Source organism: Castanea sativa, chromosome 11 (genome assembly GCF_040712315.1).
Source record: "Castanea sativa cultivar Marrone di Chiusa Pesio chromosome 11, ASM4071231v1".
NCBI classification, from domain to species: Eukaryota; Viridiplantae; Streptophyta; class Magnoliopsida; order Fagales; family Fagaceae; genus Castanea; species Castanea sativa.
This window is the reverse complement of record NC_134023.1, coordinates 56,996,974-57,012,192: the sequence shown is the minus strand read 5'-3', so window position 1 is coordinate 57,012,192 and position 15,219 is coordinate 56,996,974. Positions and strand designations below refer to the sequence as shown.

Here is a 15,219-nt window from a genome sequence, read left to right as displayed (position 1 = left end):
ATAAAATTGTTCTACAAATTCTAATTCTAGAAAGAATGGTAGAAAACTTTATTAAGGTAACCAAAAGTACCGAGTAAGAGAGAGAAAATTAGCCGTATAAATAAAGCTTTTAATATTCTATAAAATACATAACTTAATTTTTTTAATATATAAGAACTTTATTATTATTTGTAGTAAAAAGAAAAAGAAAAAGAAAAAAGGTAGGAGTGATACTGGCGGCAAAGAATATCAATAAGATACATAGCTCTTTTTTTGTTTTTTTCTTTTTCTTTTTCTCTTTCTTTTTTGAGAGGACAATAAGATACATGCAGCTTCAATCTATAAAATACACTCACTACTTGAATGATATGGACCATATAGCACGCTCATCAAGATTTTCTTTTATATGTTGATATGGGTCTAATATATATATATACTTGCTGATACGACATCAACAACTCTCTAGCTAGTGATCAATTTTCCATAAGGAATATCATTTTCTTTAAAAGTATAAGTTCATAAATATAAATTATATATAATATAATTATAAATGAAAAATGATTTTCCATTACTACTAGTATAAATAAGCAAGACCTTCCCATACTTTTCTCTAACACACATTCAGGAGATCTTGGCTTTTGCAGATAGCTCTTTTCTCAGTTATATTTTCTTGGCAAAGTCCCTTTCCTTTCCCATGAAAATGGAGAAGCTAAGCAGCTTCCTAGAATCTTCAAAACCTTACTTTGCAATGATATCATTACAATTCGGCTATGCCGGAATGAATATTATCACCAAGGTTTCTCTCAACAGAGGGATGAGCCACTACGTGCTTGTGGTTTATCGCCATGCCTTTGCAACCGCAGTCATAGCCCCCTTTGCTTTATATTTTGAGAGGTCCGAACTGGATCTGTGTACAAGCTTTTTTAGTTTTTAATTTCCACTCTGCATGAAATAATAATCAGCTTTACAAATTCTGATATCTATACATGAATGTTTGGTCTAATATTTCAGGAAAGCGCAACCCAGAATCACTTTTAAAGTTTTCATGCAGATATTTGTGTTAGCTCTGCTTGGGTTAGTCCTTCCTAAACCATCTATAAGCATCATGCATATGCCATGATCTCTCTCTATTTTAAATGGATTCATTTTATGGTCAAGATTATATATTACAGATCTAAAAGTGTATTTGGTTTCACGTTATTATTTTAAGCAACGTGACACTATATACACTGATATAAATTCTTAACCGTAAGACACTTTTAAGAGGATCATCTTCCATGTTTATACATCAAGTTCATCATATCTAATTCTCTGGTTTTATATAATAATTCTGACAATGAATTTTTGTGCGTGTGATATTTAGCCCTGTGATTGATCAGAACTTCTATTATGCGGGGCTGAAATATACATCACCAACTTTCTCATGTGCAATGAGCAACATGCTCCCTGCCATGACATTTGTAATGGCTGTCATATTCAGGTATGCAAAAGAAAATTAACCAAAATCATCATCTCATAATTAATATTCTTTTTGTCCTCATGAATATTGGCCAAGTGGTTTCAATATATTTCTGGTGCAATGAAAAGGATGGAGAAGCTAAACCTGAAAAAATTAAGATGCCAAGCGAAGCTACTGGGAACTATAGTGACAGTGGGTGGAGCTTTGTTAATGACCTTGTACCAGGGCCCCGTGTTGGGGTCGAATCACATCCCGCCTCATAAATCTTATACCACAGATACTACTGAAACCTCTCGCCAGAACTATTTCAAGGGCTCTATGTTTCTTATCATTGCTACTCTTGCCTGGGCTGGTCTTTTTGTTTTACAAGTAAGTCCTGCAATAAAATTAGTAGGGAAAGTACCTTTCTTTTTCTTTTTCTTTTTTACTTTTAAATGAAAATGAAAATGAAAATTTTGTTTCTATGTGACTTTTTTTTTGCCAGGCCCATGCTTTGAAGACATACAAGAATCATCAACTCTCTCTTACATCTCTGATGTGTTTTGTGGGCACTCTACAAGCCATTGCTGTCACCTTTGTTGTAGAACACAAACCATCTGTTTGGAAAATTGGACTTGACATGAACCTCCTTGCTGCCGCCTATGCTGTAAGTCACCTTGTGTTTTTAGAATATTGATTAAATTCATTATTTCGTAATAGAACTTTTGAAATAGTCGGTAATTTACCAAAGTGCATGTGTGCATGAGTACTATTAGATCGTGTGAATAGCTTGTTAATCTTTTAAATATATGTGCAGGGAATCGTAACATCAAGCATTTCATACTATGTCCAAGGACTAGTGATAAAGAAAAAAGGCCCTGTCTTTGCAACTGCTTTTAGCCCCTTGATGCTGATAGTTGTAGCCTGTATGGGCTCCTTCATCCTGAAAGAAAATTTTTTCCTCGGAAGGTAATTTCCTCTTCACTTGATTAATTTGCATGCATATAAAGTTTGTTTAATGAATAAATATGTATGTATATAAAGCTTATTCTCTTCAAGGTATACTATTTTCCATTAATTGTGGCATCCATATCCAAAGATATAAATATCTCTATAGAATCTTTCTTGAAATATAAGTGCATAACTTCTATAATCATCACAATAATAGCACTATTATTATCACCAATACTGTTTTCATTAATCTCTTTTTTGCCATGTGATTGTTTTTCAATAATTCTTGTACTACAATACTAACAAGTTAACTTCATTTGTGGGTGGGTGCAGCATTATTGGCTCTATCTTGATTGTCATGGGGCTTTACTCAGTCCTATGGGGAAAGCACAAAGAAAGCATAGAGAATAAGGTTGAGGAAATACCAGATGTCATAAAGAGTACACAAGTAAATGGAGACGCAATTTCAAAAATGGAACATATTGAAGCTGATGAAATAGAAATGGGAAAAGGAGACAAGCTCTCTTCTATTGCCATTACCATGCCCATGAAAGGCAACCAAGACACAAAGCCATAATTATCAAAATGGATGCAGGGGGATGGGCTTTTTTGTCTTTTCATCCCCAATTCTGTTATCCTTTTTTTTTATTAAAAGTTATATAATATGGCAGTTTGTGGTGTTGTATCTTAGCTAATAATAATAGTTCAAAAAGACTTTTATATAAATCTATAATGGAATTATATATGAGAATCCTAGAGTTTTCCTTTATCTCAATTTGGGTGCGCCCGGTGTCTTAATTGAATAACTTTTAAGAACTTTTGATTCTATTTTATATTAGCTGACGTCTGATTCAGATTCCACTGATGGTGGTGGTTGACATATTTATATGTATTGCACCAATTGAATCCTTACTGGGTAATGTTGTCAAAAGCATCTACAAGTTAAAAATTTAGCTATTTGGCACCACAAAAAGTTATTTTATCTATTTTACTTACACACATATTGCAGTAGTGAATCTATTTTAGTTTTCAACATAATAAAATAATATAAACATCACAATAAAATAAAATATCTACTACAATAAAATAATATATCCACTACACACAACCATCACAGTCACACACACACAATGGAGCAGGGAATAAAATTTTTTTTTTTTAACTCTAAGCTACCATGCACATCTATAGATAGATGTGCACTGTAGCAATGAAACTAAAAAAAATAATTATAACTCCAATCCTGGATGGTGGCTTTTTGTGTTTTGGTGGAGCTAAAATAGCTGTATAGCTTTTTAGCTCCACTGCTACAAGTGATCTCAGAATCTTATAGTGCATCTATGTATTTTTGCATCTGATGCCACCATTCCTCCCTAGCTGTAGTTCCACAAGTGACCAAGCATGTACATGACAGCTATTCCTTATGCATCAGTACTTGATTATAACAAGTATCACATACTATGGTACAATTGGGAAACCATTATCAACGAAAGGTCAATCCTAGCAACTATATCTTCTTCTTCTTTTTCTTCTTTCCCTTTCTTTCATTATTTTTTTTAAGTTCAAAATCCTAGCTTTATAGTATTTATTGGGGTGGTGGAATTAAGCAAAATCACCCTCATTGATTCAATTCTGCAACATAAAGAGTTCTTGAGAAGGGTACCTTAGTTAGCTAGGGTATAATATTTGACATTACTTAATTACATGCATGTTTCGTTGAAAGATCTCATCAACATGATATTGGAGGTGTTGGTTTGAAACTATCTTTATAATATAGTTATTCTAGCAATTATCTTATTATAATGTTTGTGTATTTGAGAAAGATTTTAATTAAGGTTCACATATCCAAAGTCTAATTGCTGTCTGTAAATTAGAATAAGGTGAATGGGAGAGCATAGCACCTTATCTAATTCTAAAAATATCCAGTGCTTGATTTACTTGGCCATTTAGTTAAGACAAGGGAGATGTGGATTTATGTAACCTTTTGCATGTGATGCATGATATGCTCAATGACTTTTTTCATAATCATTTATGTGATATATAATTATCAAGACGTAATAAAAATAGTGTAAGTAATGTTGTTCCAATCACAATAAATTATATTAAGAATTATAAAAATAAAAATAAAAAAATTGTGTGCTTAACATTACTTAATTTATTAACCAAGTTTAAGCTCTAAAAAAATTGTACTACTCATGTTTCTTTTTCCTATTCTCAAAAGCATATGTTAATCTATGTCTCCTGCACCCAATTCCAAACCCTAGCTAGGATTACAGGTTAAAATTCTTAAAGGTAGGTCTAGACAAGGGTGTCCACGGGTCGGTCCGGGTCAAGTTTGTGCCCAACTCGCGACCAACCCGACAGAATAAGATGGTGAAAGTTTAGACCCACTGCCGACCAGCGAGAGAGTCAAATCAGAACAGTCGGATCGGCATCGAAAAGCGGTCGGCAAGGTCGGGTCGTCCATAGTGGAAAATTTTGTCAAAATTGTTTTTTTCAGATGAAAAATCGCCAAATCCGACGGAGATCTCACCGGATCTGGTGAGATCTCGCTAGATCTGGTGAGATTTCCACTAAATGTGGCTGAGATCTCCCCAAATCCGGCATAAATCTTGTTGGATCTCAAGTAATTTGAACAAAAACTCACTGGAAAAAAGCTTGAATCACCGAATTTTTGTAACTCTCCAATCGGGTCAGTTGAGGCGGTTTTAGAGGAGAGAACCTGCCAACCGACCTGCCAGACTCGATTTCTAGGCTTTGTAACCCACCACCGACCACCGGAGCTTATGGATCGATCGCGGGTGAGTCGGTTTCCATCAGGTTTGGTCGATTCGATCGGGTCCGGGTCGGAGTGGACACCCCTAGGTCTAATTATTCCTCTCCTTTTAACTTCTTAGCAAATAATAATATAGGTTAAATTCATGAAGCCCATGTTCTTATTCAGGCCTTTTACCAAAAAAAATTTAAAAGATTAAAATGTTAAAGAATCTAGAGCAAAAATAAATAAGAAATGAAATAAATAAAGGTTCTATGAATCTATCAACTCCGAGTCTCTGACAGAATATTCTTAATGGACTTTAAGGTCTCACAAGAGAAAATTTTCATCCCAGAAAAGCTTTTAGTTTTCCAAACGACAAAAGAACCATAACCTCTTATAATATTTTAATTGAAGCCTCTTGAGTACCTAGCTAACTACTAGAATTATTGCACCAAGACATCACAGATCACTGAAAAAGCTTTACCAAATTTTCACAACCTTTGTAAAGATATTCGATTGTTTGCCTGAACATATAAAACCAATTCTAAGATGACCATCCTATAGCACTATGGTATATGATTTATGAACATATAGAAAATCCAATGGCCTTCTTTGTCCTTTATATTCTGATATCAAAATATGATATAGTTGTTTCTCCAACGTTGTAATACACATACACATACACTAAGGTGATAATTAAAATCTCTTGGTCTGTCTATAATTAAATATACAAAAGTTAATAATGTTTGTTTTGTGTTGTAAAGTATGTATCAATTTTCTCTTCAATGGGGTTAGGTATTTGTCCTGGCAGTGGCACTATTGTCTCATATGTCATCACCATTAAAGAACTCTTTTTTCTTCTAACTCATTATTGATTCATGTATTGGACATTTGGGAACGGAAAATGCTAGCTTATCTATAAAACTTACATACAGAATGATGTTTTCTTTATTTTGTTTGATACCTTACATACAAAATGATGTGGTGCATGCTTTATGCATGCGTATGTGGACCACTATCTATATAATTTGCATGCAAAAATTCATAAATAGGTTTTTTTTTTTCCTCTCTTACAATGTAAGTGGGGTGGGACAATGTGAATTGAGATTCTCCACATAAAATAGAGGATAAAGTTTAATTATAAAATTGGTTGTAACTTAAGGCTACAACCTTACTTGATAAAATAAATATTACTACATATTTTGAAAATTTAACCGTTGAATTGTATTTTCCTTACCCTCTTAATATACATATCAATTTTTGTGTCAATAGTGGATTTATCAAAATTCACCTCTAATAAAAAGATATTGAGTAAAAATTGTAATTTAAGACTACAACCAATTTTGTAGTTAAACTTTATTCTAAAATAAATTAGGCAATATCATTAAGTCACAAAACTCTTGTCAAAGTGCATAACCAATTAACCGTGCCACATTATTATGTAACATATTTTTGTAAGATTATTCTTTAAAGGAAAAAAAATGTAACATTCTTTTGTTTGCTAAACTAAAGAAGTTTAGTGCACCTCACAAGCTTTAGTTACCATATGAAATATTCTAAATATAATAATAAATTATTGAGACATGAATGGAGATTTCTAATGAGTGAAGAGGATCCAGTTTCTTGAATATTTACTAACTTGTATATATATATATATATATATATATATATATATATATATATATATATATATATATATATAGTTGATATAGATGTTTCTTTTCTCAACTGTCAATGACTATAGGGCTGTCCACACCCACCCATGACCCACAAAACCCATCCAATCCGGAGCTACCCAAACCGCCCGAGGAGAGAGGTGGTCGGCGGTGGGTCTCAGAGGTTTAAAACCGATGCCGACGGGTCGGGTGGCAAATCTCCTTCTCCAAAAACCAAGCCACCCAATCCGGCCGGCTAAAGGCCAGATCTACCTCCAATCCGGCGAAAACATACTGATTTTCGCTCAAATCTCCTCATTTTTGCTCATATCCAGCTACGATGTACCGGGTTTCGCTCAAATACGATACAGATCTGGTGAGTTTTTCTTAAATCCAATGAAAATCTAGTAATTTTTTGCTAAGATCCAGTGGGTTTTCCTTAAATCCGGCAAAGATATGGTGTTATTTTGCTTAAATCGAGTGGTTTTGATCAAGTCTGGCGAAGATCTGGCTAAAAAAAACGTAGTTGCCACCGATTTGAACCTCCGACAGCATATTTCCAGCTTCGACCGACCCGACTGCCAACCAACTGGGTCCAATCCGACTTGACCCGTGGGTTTTTGCAGTCGACGACAGGTCTTCTCGTCGAAAACCTGATGTCATCGAGTCGGTCGTGGGTTGGGCATAAACCCGACCCGGACCGACCCATGGACACCCCTAATTGACAATATGTCAATGATGTGATAAGTGAGTATAAGGAGCGGCCTTATATTTCTCATAACTTTCCGATTTATGTAAGCATATATAATTCAAGTTGATCCATAGAACACACGATACCCTGAGATATGTACTTTATTAACAAACTTCTCTTTATGAAACAAAGAGAGGATCCCAAGGTTACATATAGAACCTTTTTAAGTGGACAAGTTGCATGAATTCCTTATTACAAAGAAGCCAATAGCCATCTTTGAATCTCAATCAGCTTTCACTTTACTTGCTCAAGATCATCGATCTTTATTCTCTCTCTCCTTGCACAATTTGATTGACAAGCATATATCTTAATTAATCTTTATTAGTTATTGAAAGATCAAATAGTGTGAAACACTATAGCTTGTTTAGACCCCCAATTTTAAATTACGGCTTAATTGCTTTTCAAGAGAATATTCAGCAAGTTTCTTATACTTTTCAACCAATTTGTTTGATTCATTGAACTTAGCAATCAAATCATCCTTTTCACAAATGAACTTGCTCAAATTCTCAAGAAACTTCTTAACTTTTTTCTTCAAGAGTTTGACATTTGGAATTTTAACAACACCTAAAGAGTCATGTAACATGTCATCACAAGTATGAGGATAAATACTCATAGAGGCATTTTCACAAACACATGGCATGTTACAATCAACAACATCCAAAACATGCAAAGAAGCACACAAAGCACTATCCATGGCAATAAACACAAAGGGTCAAGGATCACACTTAGGTAATTAGATCAAAACAAGTGTACTCACTCTGATACCAAATGAAAGCTCAAATAGTGTGATACACTATAGCTTGTTTAGACCCCCAATTTTAAATTACGACATGATTGCTTTTACTCTAACTTATCTAAGTGCGGAACAAAAGTAAATGAAGCACAATAAATCGAAACACTACTCTCTAAGGCATAAGCATATACAATGAGCAATGAATGTAAAGCTTAAAAAGTAAGGGAAGAGAGATGCAAACATAAGATAACACTAAGACATGTTATCAAAGAAGAAACCAAAAAACTCAGTGAAAATCCTCTCCATAACCTTCCAAATCGAAATCGATCCACTAATGAACAAGTTGGAGAACACGAATATCAAAAAGACCCTCCAAGCCTAATCTACCAAATGCACTTGAGTCCTCTAAGCTCCAACTACCAACAAACTTCTCGGAATCTTGTCTTCACTAGTTATCCAAATCTTGCAATACCACTTGATTACATCTGTCAAGCCTCACCGGCTTCTTTTGGCAAATCCCAAATGCTTCCCAAGTTCCAAAACACTCTCTACATTCTAAATAAGTACGGGTTATGTTTGGGTAAAAATCTTTTCTCAAAGTATAACAATGGGAGAAGGGAAGGAGAAGAGAAGGAGAAGAGACTACAAATGAATTCTCACTTAAGGATGAGTAGCTCTCTCTAAAATGGTGGGTGTGTTGTAGAAACATCTCTAGGGTTTTCTTCTGAATTAGTCTCCTTACAATTTTGTGGGTAATGAGGGTATATATAGTATGGGTGAAGGAAGATGAAAGGTCACGCTTAAAATTCTCCAAGCAGAGAGTTTCGCAAGTCACTCGTGACTTGGCCTGAGTCTCGAAGTGACTCACGAAATACAGCATAACACTTGACTCTTTAGCTTCTAGCATGTGCTTCTCATATAAATTTTGAAGGTTGCGCCACTCACGAGCCAAGTCGCAAGATCAACTTCTTGAGCAATCTTCGCCAACTTAATACTAAACCCAATACAAATAAATCCCACAAAATATAAGGCAATAAATTAATACAATTATAACACTTTTTTGTCATGGATTAAAGTCAAAACATATGTTATGTGAAAAACCATAACTTAGCAATCTCCCTCTTTGACTATTCTGTGACAAAAACACCCTATAACAAACTATAGACTTAAAAGTTAGTTTGGAAATAATGGCAAAACTCACTCACACTTAAATCTAAAACCTGTGATAAACTTGGAACATATATACATGTAACCTGAAACACTTGCACAAAACACATTAGACCCTTAAGGTAAAGCAAGTAATAAAGGATAAGCATAATGCAACAAGTAAAATGTGATCAAGCAAACAAGATGTAAAATATATGAGCAACTTGATTAAACACAAAACAGTCATATGGAAATGACTACAATGATCACATAGCAAAGCAAATGATCATCCGAACATGCAATCAATAAAGCACGATAACATAAGGATGTATGCATGGCTAACATATAAACACGATGCGATGAGAACAATAAAGCATAGATACTAAACATAACTCAAAGCACCAAAGCAAACAAGAAAAGAAACATAATGTAAAACAAATAAAACAAGGTTTTCTCATACAAAGATGTCTTCTCCCCCTTAGTATATGCATCTCCCCTAAATAATTTCTCCCCCCACGAATGTGCATAAGATAAAATTTCTCCCCCTGAGAATGTGCACAAGAATCATATAAAATTGACAATACTATCCAATATACTCTCTAGTATTCTCTCCCCTTTTTTGTCACGACTAGACAAATTAATAAAAAGGAAGGAATGAAAGAAAAGAAGATATGAACAAGGGTAATGATGCATGAGAGGTACAAGATGAATGAGAAATAAAGCTCAAACAAAAGACAAAACACCTTAAAAACAAAATGCTACAAAGCATAAAGAAACATGACATGCTAAGGATGAGGAAACAAGATATAGACCAAGGCATGACAAGTGTAGCAAATGTGTGTGCATGAGGTGACTATGTGCAATGCATGAACAAGGCATGAGAAATGCACATGTGGGGCAAGGTGTTTTAAATACACTACTAATGATCAAAACATGTTAATCATGAGTAAATATGGTAAACCCCAAAATTTGGTACTCATCAGAGTCCAAATGGATGAAAAAATACCATAGAGGCCTTTTATCAAACGCCTAGTATGCACACACTATACATGTATGATAAACAATGCATGAACATGTTGAAATCTTACTTAAATACATGTTAAAATGCCACATGGGGCCAACACAATCAACAAGAAACAAAATGGGACTAAGCCTAATCAACAAAAATGAAAAATTTTGCAAAAATTAAGTTTTCCCAACCCAAACACAAAAATAACCCCAACCCTAGGTTTTATGAAATCAAAGACTTAAACTAAGGATTTGAAAGATGAAAAAGGTTAGAAATTACCTTAGAGAAGTCTTAGAGATGAAATCCAAGGAATATTGGTTTAAATTTGAAGAAAATTTGAGTTTTTGTGGGTGGGAGTCGCGGAGTGCACAAAGAAAAATGATTTTGAAAACTGACATTTTGAACCCTTTAAAAACTATCTTTTTTTGCATTTCGCGAGTCAGTGACTTGCGAGTCAATCGTGAGCCTATTTGCTAAATGTGCAGATGCACAGGGCAAATTTTCGCAGGTCAAGTTTGAGTTGCGAAGCACTCACGAGGGACTCGTGAAACTCTCTACTTGAAATTTTTAAGAAATGGAAATTTCTTAAGAATTTTGCAATTGGAAACCACTCGCGAAGGCAGTCACAATTTCTAGTCGCTTAATGGCCAAAAACAAAGTTTTTCAACACTAAAAATTTGACATTTTGAAAAAAAAAAACTTTAAGGACCAAAGTGGCAAAAATCACTTCTAGAAACACATGAAATACTCAAAAACCTTTTTGAATTTGATCATTAAGCAATTGAGTATACACAAATCACATTTGAACACGTACAATCACACAAATGAAATAGACATTTATTGAACATTGGACTTGTGTGTTGTGTGTGGGAATCAAGTATGAATTAGTCTATAGTCTAGTAGAAACTTCAATGATCAATTCAATCAAGTCATACACAAATAGTACGAAGTCAGGTGACCCTGTCTCACTAGTAGAAATGAACATACATGACTCCTCACCAAAATGTTTACATTGATTGAAAGCTTTTCATTTGACTTCTATCTTTCGTACTTTATGATCAATACAACTCAATTTTGAGCAACGATGCCATGAAATTTTTTATATTTCTTTGAGGAATAAGTATTTGGCTTTGGCATCAAACATTTTGAATACATTTTGTTCCACCTTTTCCTAGTCAAACTAGTTTTTGAAGTAAGGCTTTTCAACTCTTTCTCTTTTTAGAGATTGACAATTTAGGAGCTTTTTGACATTATAATAAATGTAAGGAATAGGATCAAGTCTACACATGTATCAAGATCAAACAAGACTATTGGCTAGGTATTCATGACAAGCTTGAAGATATATTCACAACAATCAAATATAGATTTCTAAATTTCACTCACACTTAAAATGTGCGTATATAATAAGCTAAGCTCATAAATGCACTACGCCATTAGTATGAAGGTACTAGGCCAAACTCAACATGTGATATGACACAACACAAGCGATCAAACTTTTTGAAATTATTACTTTTTATGAGTTTTTGGATATTTTACTCACTCAAAACAAAAACAATAAAGTAAGATCAACAACAAAAACAATGCATATAAAGAAATGTATGATGCACAAATGCATAACAATAAAGCATCTAATGCATTAAGAGCCTACAAGAATCGAAAGAATTAGATTAAAGACCAAAAGAGTAAAACTCAATCATAGGAACACTTCCTCACCCAAATGGAATAATTGTTTGGAATGAGTGTCTCATGAGAAGTGAGACGAGGGTTAGAAGAATTAGAACTGAAGATGCACATAGACAAGAAGGTAAGAGCATTAAAAACTTTCTTTAACAATTTACCATTTTCACTCAAATCCGGTTTTTCTTTCCTAGCACACCTTCTAAGAAGCTCAAGTTTCTCTTTTCTTTTGATAAGAGCTTGAAACTTAGAGCAAAGAGGTCTTAGAGGACCAAAAGCACCACAATGGTGACAAACAATGTGTTTAGATCCACTAGGCTTTTTAGAGAGGGATCTAACAACATGATTTTGTTCTCTTTTCAACATGGAATATTGAGGTCTAATATGACCAATCACACCGCAATGGTGGCAAGTAGGAACAAACTTAAATCCACTCAAATCCCTAGGATGAGACCTAAACGAAGGCTTTGGCTTATGAGCCTTTCTCTCCACTTTTTGATTTATTTTGTGCGGAGGAATGTACACTGATTTGTCTTTAGAGGTAGAACTCACAATAGGTACAAAATTGGGTCTCACAACATGATTGCAACAAATAACATCTTCCCTTTCAGCATTAGGTTTAGCAATCAAACACTTAGCATGCATCTTAAGAGATTCGTTTTCACATTTAAAATCATCAACAAGTTTGTTAGACAAAACAAGTTTAGCATCCAAGTTCACATTCAAACGTTCAAACTCCTTTAGTCTTTCAAGAGAATGTTCAACAAGTTTCTTATACTTTTCAACCAATTTGTTGGATTCATTGAACTTAGCGATCAAATCATCATTTTCACAAATGAACTTGCTCAAATTCTCATGAAACTTCTTAACATTTTTATTCAAGACTTTGACATTTGGAATTTTAACAACACCTAAAGAGTCATGTAACATGCCATCACAAGCATAAGGATAATCACTCATAGAGGAATTTTCATAAACACATGGCATGTTACAATCAACAACATTCAAAACATGCAAAAAAGCACACAAAGTACTATCCATGACAATAAACACAAAGGATCAATGACCATACTTAGGTAATTAAACCAAAACAAGTGTACCCAGTCTGATATCAAATGAAAGCTCAAATAATGTGAAACACTATAGCTTATTTAAACCCCCAATTTTAAATTACAGTTTGATTGCTTTTACTTTAACTTATCTAAGTGCGGAACAAGAGTAAATGAAGCGCAATAAACTGGAACACTACTCTCTAAGGAATAAGCATATACAATGAGCAATAAATGTAAAGTTTAAAGAGTAAGAGAAGAGAGAAGCAAACACAAGATAACACCAAGATGTGTTATAGAAGAGAAAACCGAATAACTCGGCGAAAAACATCTCCGCAACCCTCCAATTTGAAATCAATCCACTAATGAATAAGTTGGAGTACACGAATATCAGAAAGACCTTCCAAGTATAATCTACCTAATGTACTTGAGCTCTCCAAGCTCCAGTTACCAACGAACTTCTTAGAGTTTTGTCTTCACTAGTTATCTGAATCCCGCAATACAGCCTGATTGCATCCTCTAAGCCTTACCGGCTTCTTTTGGCAAATCTCAAATGCTTCCCAAGCTGCAAAACACTTTTTACACTCTAAATAGGTATGGGTTGTGTTTGGGTGCAAATCTACTCTCAAGGTATAACAATGGGAGAAGGAAAGGAGAAGAGACTGCAAAGGAATTCTCACTTAAGGATGAGCAGCTCTCTCTAAAATGGTGGGTGTGTTGTAGAAACCTCTCTAGGGTTTTCTTCTAAATTAGCCTCCTTACAATTTTGTGGGTAATGAGCAGTGGCAACTCCAGGATTTTTTTCTAGAGGGGTCAATAGTGTCTTAAGCTAGGATTTTGTTATGGGGAGTAAAAAATAAAATGATTTTTTTTTTTTTTTTTGTATATACAATTGTCATATTACATACAATAATCTAACATAGTATTTTAAATAGTATACAATACAACTATACTGTACAATAGTCTTAAAAAATTATTAATAGTTTAAAGATTGGTAATAAAACAACAATTGAATGCATAAATAAATAAAAATAAATAAATAACTAATCATAATATATGATAAAGAAGAATAGTAACACACCTAAGAGTAGATCTGGGAGTAAACGTGATACTAAGGAAAAAAAATAGCAATTTATATAAGATTTTGTTTTTGAAATGTATGAATTTTTAACCACACACGTGGTCATTTTCTTAGAATTGGAGCAAGTACTAAAAGATTCTTGAGACTCAAAAAACTATAGAGCACTTATCAAACTTCTTGATTAAACAGAAAGAAAATATAGAAGGGAGAAAGAGAGAATGAGAAAAGAATCATAGATGTAAATACAAATCAATTGGTTGTACAAGTGGTATAATTTTTTGCTAATGAAAAGGAAAAGTGCAAAAAAAAAAAACCGTTTCATTCTACCATCAACGGTAAAGTAAGCCAGAGTTTAGAGAGAAAGTTTATTTATTTATTTATTTATTAACAAATGAGCAATTTTAAGAGTAATGCTACTAACACAACATTTACGCAATAAAATTTAGATGGCAAGTTGTTAAAGGTATGTAAAAAAGTAACATCACTTATGAGTTTAGATAAAAAGCCAATTACAACTTGTCACTTAAACTTTAATGTAAAAATATTATGAAAATATTGTGAATATAACACTAAGATGATCATATTTCAAGTTTATTTCAATTGGATTTAAACAAAATTTAGGGTCAGGGTGTTCAAAATTTTATTTTAGGAGTCAAAACAAAAATATATATATAAATTATATATATATATGTATATATATATATATATATATATATATATATATATATATATATAATTTAGGGTCAGGGTGTTCAAAATTTTATTTTAGGAGTCAAAACAAAATATATATATATATATATATATATATATTCGGGTCAGACTAGGGGGTTCATTTGAACCCTCTGGGCTGGTTGTAGAGTCGCCTCTGGTAATGAAGGTATATATAGTATGAGTGAAGGAAGATGAAAGGCCACACTTAAAATCCTCCAGGCAGAAAGTTTCGCGGGTCACTCACGACTTGGCCTGAGTCGCGAAGTGACTCACGAAATATAGCT

The 15,219-nt window shown here is 33.7% G+C and overlaps 1 protein-coding gene across 1 annotated transcript; it reads left to right on the top strand.

The window, feature by feature from the left end:
* The first annotated feature begins 564 nt into the window (after nucleotides 1-564).
* LOC142617425 (WAT1-related protein At5g07050-like) lies at nucleotides 565-3,143 on the top strand. Its single transcript, XM_075790298.1, has 7 exons — nucleotides 565-873; nucleotides 991-1,053; nucleotides 1,343-1,459; nucleotides 1,567-1,807; nucleotides 1,923-2,084; nucleotides 2,235-2,386; nucleotides 2,702-3,143. Exons 1-7 carry the CDS (start codon nucleotides 674-676, stop codon nucleotides 2,943-2,945), a joined length of 1,179 nt encoding a protein of 392 aa, XP_075646413.1. The 5' UTR covers nucleotides 565-673; the 3' UTR covers nucleotides 2,946-3,143.
* The last annotated feature ends 12,076 nt before the right edge of the window (nucleotides 3,144-15,219 follow it).

What these genes read in the sequence shown, in the direction of transcription:
- LOC142617425 (XM_075790298.1), top strand. Translation starts at nt 674, where the DNA reads ATGAAAATGGAGAAGCTAAGCAGCTTCCTAGAATCTTCAAAACCTTAC. An exon ending in GTAATGGCTGTCATATTCAG is followed by an intron (nt 1,460 to 1,566) that starts GTATGCAAAAGA and finishes TGCAATGAAAAG; the next exon opens with GATGGAGAAGCTAAACCTGA. An exon ending in GAAAATTTTTTCCTCGGAAG is followed by an intron (nt 2,387 to 2,701) that starts GTAATTTCCTCT and finishes GGGTGGGTGCAG; the next exon opens with CATTATTGGCTCTATCTTGA.